This window comes from Pelophylax lessonae (assembly GCF_965119305.1).
Source record: "Pelophylax lessonae genome assembly, chromosome: 13".
NCBI classification, from domain to species: domain Eukaryota; kingdom Metazoa; phylum Chordata; class Amphibia; order Anura; family Ranidae; genus Pelophylax; species Pelophylax lessonae.
This window is the reverse complement of record NC_138780.1, coordinates 65,832,606-65,849,240: the sequence shown is the minus strand read 5'-3', so window position 1 is coordinate 65,849,240 and position 16,635 is coordinate 65,832,606. Positions and strand designations below refer to the sequence as shown.

At 43.7% G+C, this 16,635-nt stretch overlaps 1 protein-coding gene across 1 annotated transcript in view; it reads left to right on the top strand.

Moving 5' to 3' along the window:
• INO80 (INO80 complex ATPase subunit) overlaps positions 1 to 16,635 on the top strand; it is a 362,932-nt gene that overhangs the window by 22,088 nt on the left and 324,209 nt on the right. The window contains exon 2 of the mRNA XM_082275733.1: positions 15,219 to 15,409. Coding sequence (XP_082131859.1) covers positions 15,267 to 15,409 — 143 coding nt within the window. The 5' untranslated portion in view covers positions 15,219 to 15,266. The remainder of the gene's footprint in view (positions 1 to 15,218; positions 15,410 to 16,635) is intronic.

Sequence of the window (16,635 nt, the reverse complement as noted above, 5' to 3'; positions counted from 1 at the left end):
CTTCTAACCTCAAATTGTGGTATTAGAGTTAAACCGTTTTACAGGTGCTATAGTCACCGTTTTTTTATTTTTACATTGTGATCATTTCCTCTCTTGTGCCTCTTCTCCAATCTGAATATGTTTTTGTATTTGGTCCTCAAAGCTGAGGTTCCTCAGTCCTCTAAAATGGTTTTAAACCTCAGGCATGAAATATGTTTAAAGCGCATCCCTCTATAGTGTGTACATGTCACAATTAAGAACACTAAAGCCTCGTACACACGTAGCGATCGTCGGCCAAACGATCGGCCGTCTTTTGTCCAGGGGAGTCTGTCTGTTGAAAACTGCAAAAGACTGCACACGAAGTTTGTCGGCCAACAACAGCCGACTGCAGAAGTGATGTCATGTGATGGTTAACTTTCCCTGTGTTTTTTCTTCTCTGAGCATGCCCAGTCTTGCAAATCTGCTGATTGTCGGCCGAATTCTGTACTGACTGGCGAACAATCGGCCGTTCTGGTGTTGGCCAACAAAAATTTTAATGCCTGCACGACAGATTCTTTTTGGCCGAAAGTGCGCTGTCGGCTGTCGGAAGCATCATACTAACAAGCCTACAATCGGCCGATCATTCGTCAGCCGAATATTTACGGCCGACAATCGGTACGTGTGTACGGGGCTTAAGTGTCATTTTTGTATGCTGCTTTGTTCCTCTTTTATGTGCATGAATCAAGATTTCTTGACACCAAGACATGTAAGAAGAAATGTAAAAACAAAATCAGGGCGGCTAAAAAAGACCATGAGAGACACATGGCAGAGGAGAGTTTTACAAAAAAAAATACCCCTAAGAAATACTTTAGATATATTAATAGTAAAAAAGTGAGGTCAGAGCACATTGCACACATAAAAAATGAGGAAGGGAGGATGGTTACAGATGACACAGAAAAGGCAACTGTACTAAATGCTTTCTTCTTTACACAGGAAAAGGAGGGGGTATACTGACCATGAGTATTGTTAGCAGCACATCACAGGACATACTGCTGTGGCTAGTAGAGGCTGGAATCAAAGAAAGAGTTGATAAGATTAATACAAATAAATCACCAGGACCAGATGGCTTACACCCGAGAGTACTCAAGGAACTCAATCGGGTTATATCTAGACCGTTGTTCCTAATCTTTGTGGACAGTATACTGACAGGAACTGTACCAGCTGACTGGAGGAGAGCCAATGTGATACCAATATTCAAGAAAGGGCAGAGACATATTCTGGGAGACTACAGGCCAGACAGCCTGACATCAATAGTATGTAAATTATTGGAGGGGATGATAGTATCATTAGTAATAGTCAGCATGGGTTTACACTCCTAGCATTTGTTTTCATCCCTGTTTATGCCTTGAGGCCTGTTACTGGTATATGACTGGTATATGTAAGGGTTTACAACCACTTTAAAGCTGTTTTAAACCCAAAACCAAACATTTATTATATTGCAGCTTACCAGTCATTAGATGTGCTGGCTGTATCAATTTTCTTTTCTTTGGCTTTTTTTCCACCTGTAGCACTGCCCTCTTAAGGACTACTGGATATTACACTTTTGGGTCCCCCTGGGTTACCGTTAGCAACACTGGCATTCACAATTTAACACTTTACTTCTTGGCTCAGTCAATGATCGGCCCAGGGGTTTATAGTTGTTTTTGAAACACTCTCAGATCCTGCTCTCTGGTAGGCAGAAAGCAATATAGGTTTGCCTGCTGCTCCTCTGATAGGCAGACAGAGCAAAAAACTATACTCTCTCACTAACCTACCTAGGAGGGTGCTACACTTACCCCCTCCAAACAAGCCATGCCCCCACTTGCTCTGTCGATTTCTTCTTCCAGGTGGCAAGGTGGGGAATATAGGGCCTCTTTTCTCCTGATGAGCTTAGAGTAGGCCTCGTTCTAATCCTGAGCCCGGGTGTAGGTACGAGGTGGAGACAAATCTGGTACCCTCGTAGCATAGGCCTCACAGAACCCCAAATTCTTGGCACACTACATGCGTACCACAAAATCTCTTGTCTCCTCATCAGGTAAACTGGGTCTTGCAGAGTTGCTCCTTTCATCTGCTCCCCAGTCCCACTCTGTCTCTTCCTCAGGCTTCCATACATATATTCCTTCTACCAAGGATCCAAACCGATGCTGGAAGCTGGGTGACCCTACATCAATGGCTCCGACCTCCTCTCCACTGGACACACTGGAGGCCTCCCTCCCGGGAGCCCATTGATTCCCCTCTGCCTTGATAGAAGCTGTGGATTCTGCCTATGCAGGTATAGCTGGCCCTCTTCCTGGCCGCGACTCAGCCTGTATCACCTGGGTACATTTCACCTCCGAGGTGTGAATCTCCCTGGTCTGGCATATGGCAGTGTAAGTCTGCACCACTGGCCCGGCTCCAGCAGCCCTCTCAGCACTCCCCTTCACCTGCCCACAGGGGATCATCATAGGCACCAGCGCTTCCTGAGTGAATCCTGTTTCCCATCTCATACACCGCATCCTGGGCCGACAATCACTCTGCACTGCCTGCACAAGAAAATCACCGCAGTGTCCACACCAGTGTGAAACACCCTCTAGACCCAATGAATCACATACTGAGCAGACTTAACTCACAGATCCTGCTCTGGTAGGCAGAAAGCAATATAGATTTGCCTGCTGTTCCTCTGATAGGCAGACAAAGCAAAAAAAAACTATACTCTCTCACTAGCACCTACCTAGGAGGGAGCTACACACCTAATGATCTGGGCAGTAACACACCTCCTGTATCAGTGAGACACAACTCTATAGAGGAATGAGCACAGGAGGCACAGTAGACAGCAGCATTGTGCATCTGCAGGTGAGGGTAGTGTTAACCACTTTAAGACCAAGCCTAATTTTGACACTTGGTGTTTACAAGCTAAAATCTTTTTTTTTTTTTTTTTTTTTTGCTAGAAAACGACTTAGAACCTCCAAACATTATATATATTTTTTTAGCAGAGACTCTAGAGAATAAAATGGAGATTGTACAATATTTGTGCAATATTTTTTTATTACACCGTATTTGTGCAACGGTCTTCCAAACTCATTTTTTTTGGAAAAAAATTCACTTTTATTAATTAAAAAATAAGAAAACAGTAAAGTTAGCCCACTTTTTTTCCATAATATGAAAGATAATGTTACTCGGCGTAACATTATCTTTCATTATCTATTTACTCGGCATAAATAGATACCCAAAAAATCCCCATAGGCGTCAATTTAATATTTTTTACAAGTTACCAGCTTAGGTCTAGGGCTCAAATTATTGCTCTCGCTCTAATGATTGAGGCGATACCTCAAATGTGTGGTTGAACACCATTTACATATGTGGGCGGGACTGACGTATGCGTTCGCTTGTACGCATGAGCTAACAGGGACAGGGCGCTTTAATTTTTTTTTTCTCATTTATTTTATTTATTTTTTATTTTTACAGTTTTTTTTTTTAAATTTGGTCATTTTTATTCCTATTACAAGGAATGTAAACATTCCTTGTAATAAAAATAGGCATGGCAGGACCTCTTTATTGTGAGATCTGGGGTCAAAAAGACTTCAGACCTCAAAACTACACTAAAAAAGAAAAAAAAAATTGCTGAAAAAAATCGGCCCTTTACACCGGTTGCTAGGCAATGACGTTCGACTTCGCTCCGGTCCTCCAAGACCATCGAGTCGAGTGGGGGCCATCTTGCCCTCACTCGACTTCCTGTCTGTGAGAAGCCGGGACCGGATCATTTTCCCCCGCTGCCGGCAGGTACGGTAAGTGGGGAAAACGGCTGGGAGGGGTGGGGCTCACCTCTTCCGCCGCACGGAAAGGGTGATCCCGCTGGGCCCACCCTTATCTGAAAGTTGACCGCCCACCGTTTAAAAATATACCGGGGTTATGGCATCTGCTGCCATAACCCTGGTATTTAGCGTCAAACAAGCGACGTAAATAGTCGCTGGGCGGTCGGTAAGTGGTTAAATGTATTAGCATATTTAGTTACACTGACAAATCAAAAACAATCTCCAGCTCACACTTTATAATCAGATGCAGCAAACGGGTTGTTTCCTTTTGAGATAAAGGTTTTGGATGAATAAATAAAAGCTGATCATTTTAAAAATTTTACCCACTTCCAGCCCAAGGACGTCATATGACGTTGTGGACTTTGATTCTCTGCAACGTAAGAACAATCATTGCAGCAGTTCAGCCGCTTGATAGTTTTTACAGGTGGCTGGAGGGGACATCGCCCCTCTTCCGCCACCCTCCGGTGCTTCTACCGGCTCGCACGTGTGGTCTGCAAGCCAAAGAAGGAATCCGCCGGCGGCGGTGGAAGTTCACCTCAGCAAATACCAAGGGCCAGTTGTTGCCTGGCAGTTTCTTTGACTCTCGGAGGCCCGAGCCCAATGTTGATGTTATGATTTGGCGTCCGGCCCGGTAGTTGTAAATACTGCTGTGGACTCGGCTGGAAAGGCCAAGATTGTGTTTTTTTTTTTCCTTCATCTTTTCTGCCCAGAGGAGAGATGTGGGGTCTTATAGACCCCACATCTTTCCATAAAGAGGACCTGTCATGCCCTATTCCTATTACAAGGGATGTTTACCTTCCTTGTAATAAGAATAAAAGTGATCAAAAATTTTTTTAAAGGGAAAGTGTCAAAATATAAAAATAAACCGTCACCGTCCCCGTGTGTTCGCACGCAGAAGTGAACCTATGTCGCGCCCACATATGTAAATGTCGTTCAAACCACATGTGAGGCATCACATTGAACATTAAAGCGAGAGCAACAATTCTAGCCCAAGAAGTGCCCTTCTGAAGCCGCCAGCCATCCTACCTAACAAATATGAAAAGGGTTTAAATACCAGCGCTATGGAGTTTTCAGTACTTTTTGGACTAAAAAATGGTGGTGTAAGCTGCCCCCAACCTACCACCTTTTACCATCCTACCTAACGGTCTCTCGGCTCACCAGGTGTCTCCCTGAGGAACAGAACACCTTCCTGAAGCTGCTGGCCATCCTACTATCTGGTCTCTTGGCCCTCCAGACATCTCCCTCCTTCACCATCCCCTGGACAAGTAGCATAAACAAATTTATATAAAAAAAAATAAATTTTATTCCATATAGTATTAAAAACATTGCCAAGGCAACTTAGTGATAACAAACTAACATAATATTTGCTATTTGTGCGAATTACACTGCATTGCGAAAGTATTCGGCCCCCTTGAACTTTTGCCACATTTCAGGTTTCAAACATAAAGATATAAAACTGTAATTTTTTGTGAAGAATCAACAACAAGTGGGACACAATCATGAAGTGGAATGAAATTTATTGGATATTTCAAACTTTTTTAACAAAAAACGGAAAAATTAGGTGTGCAAAATTATTCAGCCCCCTTAAGTTAATACTTTGTAGCGCCACCTTTTGCTGCGATTACAGCTGTAAGTCGCTTGGGGTATGTCTCTATCAGTTTTGCACATCAAGAGGCTGTAGTTTTTGCCCATTCCTCCTTCCAAAACAGCTCAAGCTCAGTGAGGTTGGATGGAGAGCGTTTGTGAACAGCAGTTTTCAGTTCTTTCCACAGATTCTTGATTGGATTCAGGTCTGGACTTTGACTTGGCCATTCTAACACCTGGATATGTTTATTTGTGAAACATTCTATTGTAGATTTTGCTTTATGTTTTGGATCATTGTCTTGTTGGAAGACAAATCTCCGTCCCAGTCTCAGGTCTTTTGCAGACTCCATCAGGTTTTCTTCCAGAATGGTCCTGTATTTGGCTCCATCCATCTTCCCATCAATTTTAACCATCTTCCCTGTCCCTGCTGAAGAAAAGCAGGCCCACACCATGATGCTGCCACCACCATGTTTGACAGTGGGGATGGTGTGTTCAGGGTGATGAGCTGTGTTGCTTTTACACCAAACCTTAACATTTTGCATTGTTGCTAAAAAGTTTGATTTTGGATTCATCTGACCAGAGCACCTTCTTCCACATGTTTGGTGTGTCTCCCAGGTGGCTTGTGGCAAACTTTAAACGACACTTTTTATGGATATCTTTAAGAAATGGCTTTCTTCTTGCCACTCTTCCATGTCTCTCATTAGCCACCCCACATGGCGTTAGGCGTGGCGCTCACCACACCTCCTTGGGGGCACATAGGGGAGGTTTTTGCACCAGGAACTGCAGACTCAGTCACCTAGGAGAATCATCCCATACCACTGACTTCACATTTGTATGCTTTGGCAGACTTCCACTCACTCTGGTATCTTCGTTTATTCCCTATGGATTTTATACTTTCCTACCCCTATATAGCTCTCACTCTTTCTTGACTCTTTTTTGCCACACTCTTTATTGGTATTACTGTTTCTTTTTCCTCTACTTCCCTGGTCTCCATCTGTTTCACTATACACCTTTGATCTTTTTATCTCTTGCTCCATACTCCTGCTTGTGTTCTACTATATGTACATTACACAGATACCTCCTTTACTCCATTACATCATATATAGTAGATGACCTTATTTCATTATTTTTATATATTCTTATATACGCATATACACATATATTTGTTACAGCAAACCGCTATGGAGCACAAGGGATATCTTCCCACATCTGATATACCACACCTATCTCCCAGCCCTTCGAGGCTGTCTGTCTGTTCCACTCCTTCAACTCCCGGATCAGGCGTTTGTGACCGCCACCTGGGGGTTGCACAGGTCTCTCATCCCGGCTCAGCCGATGTGAGTACTTATCCGCCTTTAGGTCCATTTTAAAATAAAATTTGTGATTACTGCATAATATTTTGATACTATGTTGTATTATATTTATAGACCAAATACGCATCTGCTCTTGAAGTGAGTCGAACCTCACGAAATGCATTGAGCCTCAAGATGTTTATGTACCAATATGCAATTTATACTGTTAAGGACCTATACGTATACTTTTTTGTATTTTTGCTGTTTGATCCTGTCTACTGTGTATTGTATGACAAAATAAAACCCAGTATTTATGGCCTACGGTACCCATCTCATTTGTACAAATAGGGATGGAGGTGTGTTACCTATAAAGCAGTCTCAGACCCTGCTCTCTTTCTCGCATTAAAAATCTTGCTACACCCGCCAGGACCTCTGCTTAAAAAATATATACAATGTTTGAGGGTTTTGAGAATTTTTGTAGCAAAAAAAAAAAGATTATTTTTACATATAGGAAAAATGCCAGAATTGGCAAGGTAGGGAAGTAGTTATCATGTGTATTCACATTATTTTATCGCAGACCAGCTGCAGTGGGGACTAAAACATTTAGCAGTGCTATTCCCACTACTGCTAAATATGACAGTTCAGCTTAGGGCATACAAGATCCTTATTGAAGCTTGCAACCCAGGAAAGGGGGATGAGCATGCACCCCCCGCCAAACCATACCAGGCCAAATGCCCCCAACATGGAGTAGTTAGCTTAAGGAGGGTTGTAGCCTATAGTCATTCACTCCCATGTTAATGAATAGGGGTTACATAGTACCCCTACTCATTCACTAAAAGAAATAAGTGTAAACAAAAAAAACGCCATACAGTTTTTGACAAGTCCTTTAGTTCAAAAAAATGTCCCCTAATGTACATCGTCAAACACAATGAACGTTGCCTGCACGAAAAAAAGAAATCCCGCCACCCACAGACATAACCACTTCATTGCTTAGTTCCCACTGACTGACATGCTGCTTCCCCCAACCGTGTAAGTAAATGGGGGGGGGGGGGGGTGGTGGTGGTCGGGATGTCAATGACATTATAAGTGATCTGGGCCATCCAGTGACGTCGCTGACCATATATGGAGGCATCCATATTTGATCAATGACATCACCTGGTGGCCTTACACCTTTGGGATGCCATTAAGCAAGCCTGGATCTGTCCATGTAGTGTCAACGACTTCACCTGGTGACCCCACTTGTCTTTTTGGTGAATAAGTAGGGGTACTATGTACCCCATACTCATTCTCATGATGGAATGTCGGAATCTGGGGGTTCACCTATTAAAGGGGGCTTCCAGATTTAAATTAGTGACCCCCCCCATGTTAAGGGCATGTGGCCTGGTTTAGAAAGGGGGGGTGAACCGGGCTGCCCCCTTGCCTCCCAGGCTGCATGCTCAGATAAGGGTCTGGTATGGGGTGAAGGAACTACACGCTGCCCTTTTTTACAATAGATGAATCACTGGGTGTTAAGATGCAGGGGTGCCAGCTCCTTAACAACCAGCTAGTATTCGTTGTATAGCTTGTGGCTTAGACCAGAGCTTACTTAACAGATGTTTTTGCTTACATTTTTTTTTTTTTTTATGGTGAATTGACTTGTTTTATGCGGTATACAGTCCATTTCCTATTTTTGTGGTAAATACTGCATGAACCCATGAGATATTTGGATACATGACTCGAATATCGCGTGCGATATCCTTAAGGCTCCATTCACATGTCAGCGTATGGACCGCGGGCAGAACCGCCGCGATTTTTTTTGCACGATGTTACCGCGATTCGGCAGGCGGAAATCGCGGCAACATCGCTCAGCGTTTGGGGGGCTATTGCAAATCACGGCAACGCACAGGCGTCCCGCGTTTTGCAATAATCTCCGGATCGCGGGCGGAATCACAGCGGTTCTGCCCGCGATCCATGCGCTGACATGTGAACGGAGCCTTAGTGAATTGTGCCTTATCTAATGATATATTTGATTTTTTGTTTTTTTTGGGGGGTGTTTTTCTTGCTGTAGCATTGCTTCTCTTACTCTAAAAACCCCTGCAAGGCTTATTTTTTCCATCCCAGAGCTGGGATTTAGGGACAATTGTGAAATTGTTTAATTTAGTGAAACTAAAAATAGCTGAACTACATTGTTTCTAATTATAAAACATTTGGCAGATTCCAGACTTTTTCTTTACTAAAATACACAGAAAAATAATTTTATGTAATGCAGTTCTTTACTATTGGTCTACACAAGGACACACTACATTATTAGAGTTTCAGTGCCGGTTCACATTATTGCGGCTTGCGACATTGCATGTAATTCGGAGCGAACTGCTCCTTCATTACATGCGATCGGAGGTGCAGATGCAAATTCAGCCATACTCTTTGTATGGCTGAATTCGCACTGTATCCGCACCAAAGACGCACATGACCCTTTTTTCCAGCTGCATCAGGATCAGATCGCACAGTGGTTCACACTTGTGCGATCCGATCCTGTGTGAACTGTCAGATCGCACTGCGATATGCGATCAAACTGGGGGGATCGTTAACATTTAATTGACACCCCCTGCGTATCGCATATGGCAGTGTGAACTGCCAGATGTGCGGATGCGATGCGGGAACAGGCTGCGAATTCGCAGCCTTCCCGCATCGCACAAGTGTGAACCGAGCCTCAGAGCAATTGCACCTGTCAAAGAAAGCTTGTATTGTGCTGGATACATTTAGAAATCAGTACGATTGCATGGATTTACGGTGAGGAAAGTAAATGGCATTTGAAAAATTCTGGTAATTAAAAGGGAAAATACATGGTCTGTTTAGAGGAAATCTTACTTCTAGAAACATGGAAACTGAACTTGTTTTGAAAATTAGTAATTGGCTTCAGTGCTGACTTCCTTCAATACTTTTAGGCGCTAACCTAAAACAAGTATGCAGTTAAAGATGAATATGTTTCCTGATATGTGTACTCATTTCATATCATTGATTCGGAAAGCATCAGTGGGTTAGCATGATAGCAAGACAATCTGTATTTTCTGCAGGTGACTAAAAGCATCTCTAGTGTTTGTACATTACCTCTAATGTACAAGTATTAGTACATCCAAATGTAAAAATATAAAAGTAGATATATTTAAAGCTAAACTCCTGGCACAATGTTTTATTGAAATAGATTTCTCAATAACCACAAGTACTGTATACTGAACCACATGTTTTTTTTTGTTTTTTTTTAACTCCGTTATTGCCTTGTAAAAAAAAGAGGAGACGTAATATTTGTGCTGCGCATAGCCTGTGCCGAGAGTCGTGCTTTGGGATGAATCTAGCAGGCCCACCAAGCAGATACAAGGCTGCACAAGGAGAGAGAGAGAACAGCAGTGACAGGTCTTTATTATTGGAAACTCCTGCACAAAGAAAAAATGGCACGCGCAATTTGTGCACAATAAAGTAGAACTATAGGCAAAACACTTTTTTTCATTTTGGATTGTGTAAGAAGGGGTATTACCCATTTTTTCCTTTGCCATCTGTGTCTCATCAGAGATGTACCTTCACTTCCGGTCCCATAGCCAAAACAGAAAGTGAAAAAAAATCCCTACAAATTAAGGGAATCCCTTGGGGTCCCCCAGGTCACCAGAACTAGTGTCCCCATTGGAAGATTTTCCCTCTATTACTGTTCTGGGGACTATCCAAAATGTGGGATTTTATTTTCACTTACAATGATAATGGCAAACAGGACAAACAGAGAGGGTGAATCCCATTAATGGGGGCACAGATAGCAATGAAAACCAGACAGGTGTTCTAATCCATCTCCAGTTTTCATAGTTTTGCCTTTAGTTTTACTTTTAAGTTTCAAAAATAAACATTTCTCTATCGTTCATTGACAGATGCAGCTCCATATTCTTCTTAACCATTGGGTTATGCTGCCTTCTACAGGTGTAGGACACCAGGCAGGAAAAAAACGTTACCACGCCTATGGGACAGTCCCTGAAGACATACATTCACTCTGCTATAGGATTCAGTTTTTTTCTGCCTAGTTTAGGAGTAGGACCTAGTTCCCAGGAAGGTAGGTTGGGGCCAAAAGTCATGATGGTCTTTTGGCCCCAACCTACCCCCATGCCCCCCTCCCTCCCAGGGTTAGGTAGGAGCTGACACTTGCTCCAGTAAGGGGGGGGTGGATGCGGTTGTTGCTGACCGGGCTGTCCGATTTGCACAGGGGGGTTTTTGAGTAAGTTCCAGGCCCCTGGGGGTTAGTGACTGGGGCAGGGATGTCCTTTGGGCTCCCTGCAGTGATTATAGGCTTTGGGGGGGAGCGGATGTTTCTTCATCCACGGGTCTATGCCTCACGTGCCTGGGTCGGGCCAAAAATTTAGTCTGTGGCTTTGTGGCCTGACCGAGATGAGGTGCCTGACCGAGCTGACCGGCGGATGCCTCACGCGGCTGGATCGGACCAAAAATTGAGGCCGCGGCTGATTGAACTGGCTGTCTGAGTTGAGTGACTGACCAAGCTGTCCAAGTTGCTGATCAAGCTGACAGAGCTGATGGCAGACTCGTGACCGGATCGGGCCCCAAATTTAGGCCCTGGCTTTGTGGCTTCCTCTAGGCTGGCTGTCCAAGCTGCTGACCGAGTTGATGACCAGGCTGTTTCAGCTGCTGTCGGACACAGCACCCGCCCCTCTGCTGGGTTGTGTTATATGTTCTTCTGACACTGCTTGTTATGAACTGAAGTCCTATAGAAGAAAGTGATGGTATACCCTCTGGGACTGCCCCAGGGGCATAACCAAAAAGGATTTGACCTAGTCCTACTCCTGAAGAGAGAGCAGCATAAAGCCCAATGGTCTGAAGACATGGAGCCTTGTCCATCAGTGAACCTCAGAGAAAAGGTCTTTACGGTAAAACAAAAATCCAGTTTTTTGTTTCCGTTATAAACATTTTGAAAATAAATAATCTTTCTTCACGAATTTAGCCCAAAATTTATTCTGCTACATTTCTTTGAAAATAAACCAAATCAGTGTTCAATATTTAGTCTGTAGGAAAGATAGGGTCCACAAACTATGATATATACAGTAGCTCACAAAAGTGAGTACACCCCTAACCTTGTTGTAAATATTTCATTATATCTTTTCATGTGACAATACTGAAGAAATCACACTTTGCTACAATGTAAAGTAGTGAGCGTACAGCTTGTATAACAGTGTAAATTTGCTGTTCCCTCAAGATACCTCAGCACACAACCATTAATGTCTAAATTGCTGGCAACAAAAGTGAGTACACTCCTAAGTGAAAATGTCTAAATTGGTCCCAAAGTGTCAATATTTTGTGTGACCACCATTATTTTCCAGCACTGCCTTAACCCTCTGGGGCATTGAGTTCACCAGAGCTTCACAGGTTGCCACTGGAGTCCTCTTCCACTCCTCCATGACGACATCACGGAGCTGGTGGATGTTAGAGACCTTGCGCTCCTCCACTTTCTGTTTGAGGATGCCCCACAGATGCTCAATAGGGTTTAGGTCTGGAGACATGCTTGGTCAGTCCGTCAGCTTTACCCTCTGTCAGGTCTTTCAGGAGACTCTAACTGTCCCTCCGGTTTCCTGACCGGTAGTCTTCTTATCCCAGTATCAGGTGGAAGGACAGTTGAGATCCTACAGCCAGAAATATGAGACCTCAATTGAAAGTGCACACAGGCTATATCAAGGAACACCAAACAAGCACTCACGGTTAGTAGAGAGAGAAGTCAGCGAACCAAGAAAATCTGAAGGCATAGTTCATGAGGCAAGGTCAGGAACAGGCAGAGTCGGCAACAGCAATCAACGAAATCCAAAGGGGTAGTTCAAGAGGCAAGGTTGGGAACAGGCAGAGTCGGCAACAGCAATCAACGAAATCCAAGTTACCACCAGCACCCAGGGAACATGTCCTATACTAGGGCGAAGACAGGAAGGTGAAATGAAGATTTATAGGATCACTAGATTAGATGACAGCCAACAGATGGACGCAGGGTGGGGCCAGCATCCAAACTCAAGTAGAAAAACAAGTATGTACTCAAAAAGCAAGTTCCCCAGTGGCACAGGCAATGGTGAACCATCCAAGAAACACCAGGTCCCAGGATCGAATCCCAGACACGGCGTGACACCCTCAGCTTCTTTAGTAAGGCAGTGGTCGTCTTGGAGATTTGTTTGGGGTTGTTATCATGTTGGAATACTGCCCTGCGGCCCAGTCTCCAAAGGCAGGGGATCATGCTCTGCTTCAGTATGTCACAGTACATGCTGGCATTCATGGTTCCCTCAACACAGCACTCATGAAGCCCCAGAACATGACACTTCCACCACCATGCTTGACTGTAGGCAAGACACACTTGTCTTTGTACTCCTTACCTAGTTGCTGTAACACATGCTTGACACTATCTGAACCTAAAATGTTTATCTTGGTCTTATCAGACCACTGGACATGGTTCCAGTAATCCATGTCCTTAGACTGCTTGTCTTCAGCAAACTGATTTCAGGCTTTCTTGTGCATAATCTTTAGAAGAGGCTTCCTTCTGGGACAACAGCCATGCAGACCAATTTGATGCAGTGTGCCACGTATGGTCTGAGCACTGACAGGCTGACCCCCCACCCCCTTCAACCTCTGCAGCACTGCTGGCAGCACTCATACATCTATTTGCCAAAGAAAACCTCTGCATATGAGCTGAGCTGACTTCTTTGGTCGACCATGGTGAGGCCTGTTCTGAGTGGAACCTGTCCTGATAAACCGCCGTTTGGTCTTTACTTCCGTGCTGTAGCTCAGTTTTAGGGTCTTGGCAATCCTCCTCATGTGAATCCTCTTATAGCCTAGGCCATCTTTATATAGAGCAACATTCTTTTTTTCAGATGCTCAGAGAGTTCTTTGCCATGAGGTGCCATGTTGAACTTCCAGTGACCAGTATGAGAGAAGTGAAAGCGATAACACCAAATTTAACTCACCTGCTCTCCATTCACACCTGAGACCTTGTAACACTAACGAGTCACATGACACGGGGGAGGGAAAATGGCTAATTGGGCTCAATTTGGACATGTTCACTTAGGGGTGTACTCACTTTTGTTGCCAGCGTTTTAGACATCAATGGCTGTGTGTTGGGTTATTTTGAGGGGACAGCAAATTTACACTGTTATAAAAGCTGTACACTCACCACTTTACATCGTAGCAAAGTGTAATTTAGTGTTGTCACATGAAAAGATATAATAAAATATATACAAAAATGTGAGGGGTGTACTCACTTTTGTGAGATACTGTGTGTGTGTATATATGTATGTATGTATGTATATATATATATATATATATATATTTATTTGGTGCTGGTATGGTGATCAGTCTTCCCTATGCCAAGAAATCCATAAGGGACCTTTATCCGAGCACACTTTACATTGGTTGTTAAGGAAGCTGGCAGGCCACTGGCAGAAAAAACACTGGCAACTGGTGCTTAGCAGGTGCTTCTAGGAGCTGTACTGTAAGCTTTTTTTTTTTTTTTTTTTTTTTTTTTTTTCTGCTCCCAAAAACGCAAAAAAAAAAAATGATTGTTAAATGCCCCCCCCCCCCCCAAAAAAAAAAAAAAAGAAGTCAGCAGCTTAAAATACTGTAGCTGCACACATTTTTGCTATTAAGGCACTTACCTGTCTGGGCATCAAACGGTGTTCTCACCCGAGTCGATTCTTGCAGCGTCACAGCTGCATCCTGCCCATGTGCGAATTGCCCTGCGCTCTGTCAATGGGTTGACTGGGCAAACTGAGCTAGAAGTGGGAGCAGTTACTTGTCAAAACCAGGAACCCGCTCCCCCCAAAAGGCATCAAATGTGGCAGGGGGGGGGGGGGGGTGGCAGACAAGCGAGCTTCCCCTTTTGGGTAGAGCTCCACTTTAAATAGTGTGCATGGACACATAGGATAATGCTATTTGCTTCTAGGAGCAGAAAAAACCCTTAGGCTCCGTTCACATGTTAGCGTATGGATCATGGGCAGAACCGCCGCGGTTCCGCCCGCGATCCGGAGAATATTGCAAATCGCGGGACGCCTGTGCGTTGCCAGTTGATTTGCAATAGACCCCCAAACGCTGAGCGATGTTGCCGCGATTTCCGCCTGCCGAATCGCGGTAACATTGCGCAATAAAAAAAATCGCGGGACGCATTACGACCAAAAAAGTACAAGAGCTTCTTTGGATCGTATTGCGTCCCGCAATTTTTTTTGCGCGATGTTACCGCGATTCGGCAGGCGGAAATCGCGGCAACATTGCTCAGCGTTTGGGGGTCTATTGCAAATCAACAGGCAACGCACAGGCGTTCCGCGATTTGCAATAATCTCCGGATCGCGGGCGGAACCGCGGCGGTTCTGCCCGTGATCCATACGCGAACATGTGAACGGAGCCTTAAAGCAGCTGCTAGGAGCTTATAAATAAGCAATTCTGTCATATATTTTACAGTTTGAAAACCTTGTTAAAGTTTATGTGGATCTGTTCCTTTCTTGTTTAGAACTGACAAAAAAATCTAAATTTTGAATTTCTTACTGAAAGAATTTTTCTTCCACAGCATTGAGCTCCTTGAGGCTCACATTCTGTATGAAGAGAGGTTGAGTCTATGGCAGCAGAGCTAGATGCCACAGAGGATGGCTGTTCCACAGATCTTGCAAAGCCCCTCTACCTTCAGTATCTGGAGCGCTCCCTGCGACTGGACCAGTTTCTTCGTCAAACATCTGCTATATTCAATAGAAACATCTCCAGGTATTCGCCTGCATGTGAACAAATTTCATTTAACTTACCCTAATATATTCATTAAACTGACACCAATAATCTTCTGTATAAACAAGTCTGCAATTTTTATAATAATCTGCTGTTTCGTGATAATTTAAATGCATGTTGAGGGGAATTTGCCAAGACTGTAGCTTTCAATTTCAAAGCTTAAAGTTGTAAACCCCATTCATGAAATTTGAACTAAGCACATACAGTACTCAGTATAAATGAGTACACAGTACGATTTTAATCAATATCTCAATGAACACAAGAACAATTTTCTAAAAAGTGAGTTTTATAGAACATTTGTTTAGCTAATTAGTAAGGTTAATATGACTTAAAATCAAAAAAGTGCAGTGCTAATGGTGATTAATGAATGAACATAAAAGTCCATGTAAACAGTCCCATCAAACACTATGAAAGACAGGAAAACCCTCAATCCGTGGACAGTAATGAAAAATTTGCAACGGTGTCACCAGCCGCTGATTTCCCACCATGGTTACCCTATATGTAGTGGCCCCCTAATAAGGCAGGTCTCATTCACTTTGTTTAATAACTGGGAGCAGAATCCAAATCCCTGGGAAGTCATTCCCTCGAGCCAGATGAACGGCACCAGATACAATATACCAGCATTAGCGTCTCTCGTTCGTGATGGATACACCAAAGAGCACTCAGATAACCAGGGTTTCATGTATATAAAATGACCCACATAGCGTAATCTTGTTTAAAATGTAATGATTTTAAGAAAGAGTAACACTCGCATGTTAAAAACCTTGGGACAAGCATGTAATGATAACAGCCGTCTATCCAGTAGTTAAGATGGCCGACATCGACCGCGCATGCGTAGTAGCGTGTATGCGTAGCTCGATCCAACTCAGTTCGTCATACGTGGCAAAGCGCGTCGGAATTAGCTACGCACACTACGCATGCGTGGCCGATGACAGCCATCTTAACTACTGGATAGATGGCTGTTATTATGCTAGTATATTGTATCTGGTGTCGTTCATCTGGCTCGAGGGAACAACTTCCCAGGGATTTGGATTCTGCTCCCAATTAAACAAAGCAAATGAAACCTGCCTTGTTAGGGGGTCACCACATATAGGATAAGCGTGGTGTGAAATCATAAGCTGGTGGCACCTTTGCAAATTTTTCATCACTGTCCACGGATTGAGGGATTTCCTATCTTTCACAGTGTTTGATGGGACTGTTTACATGGA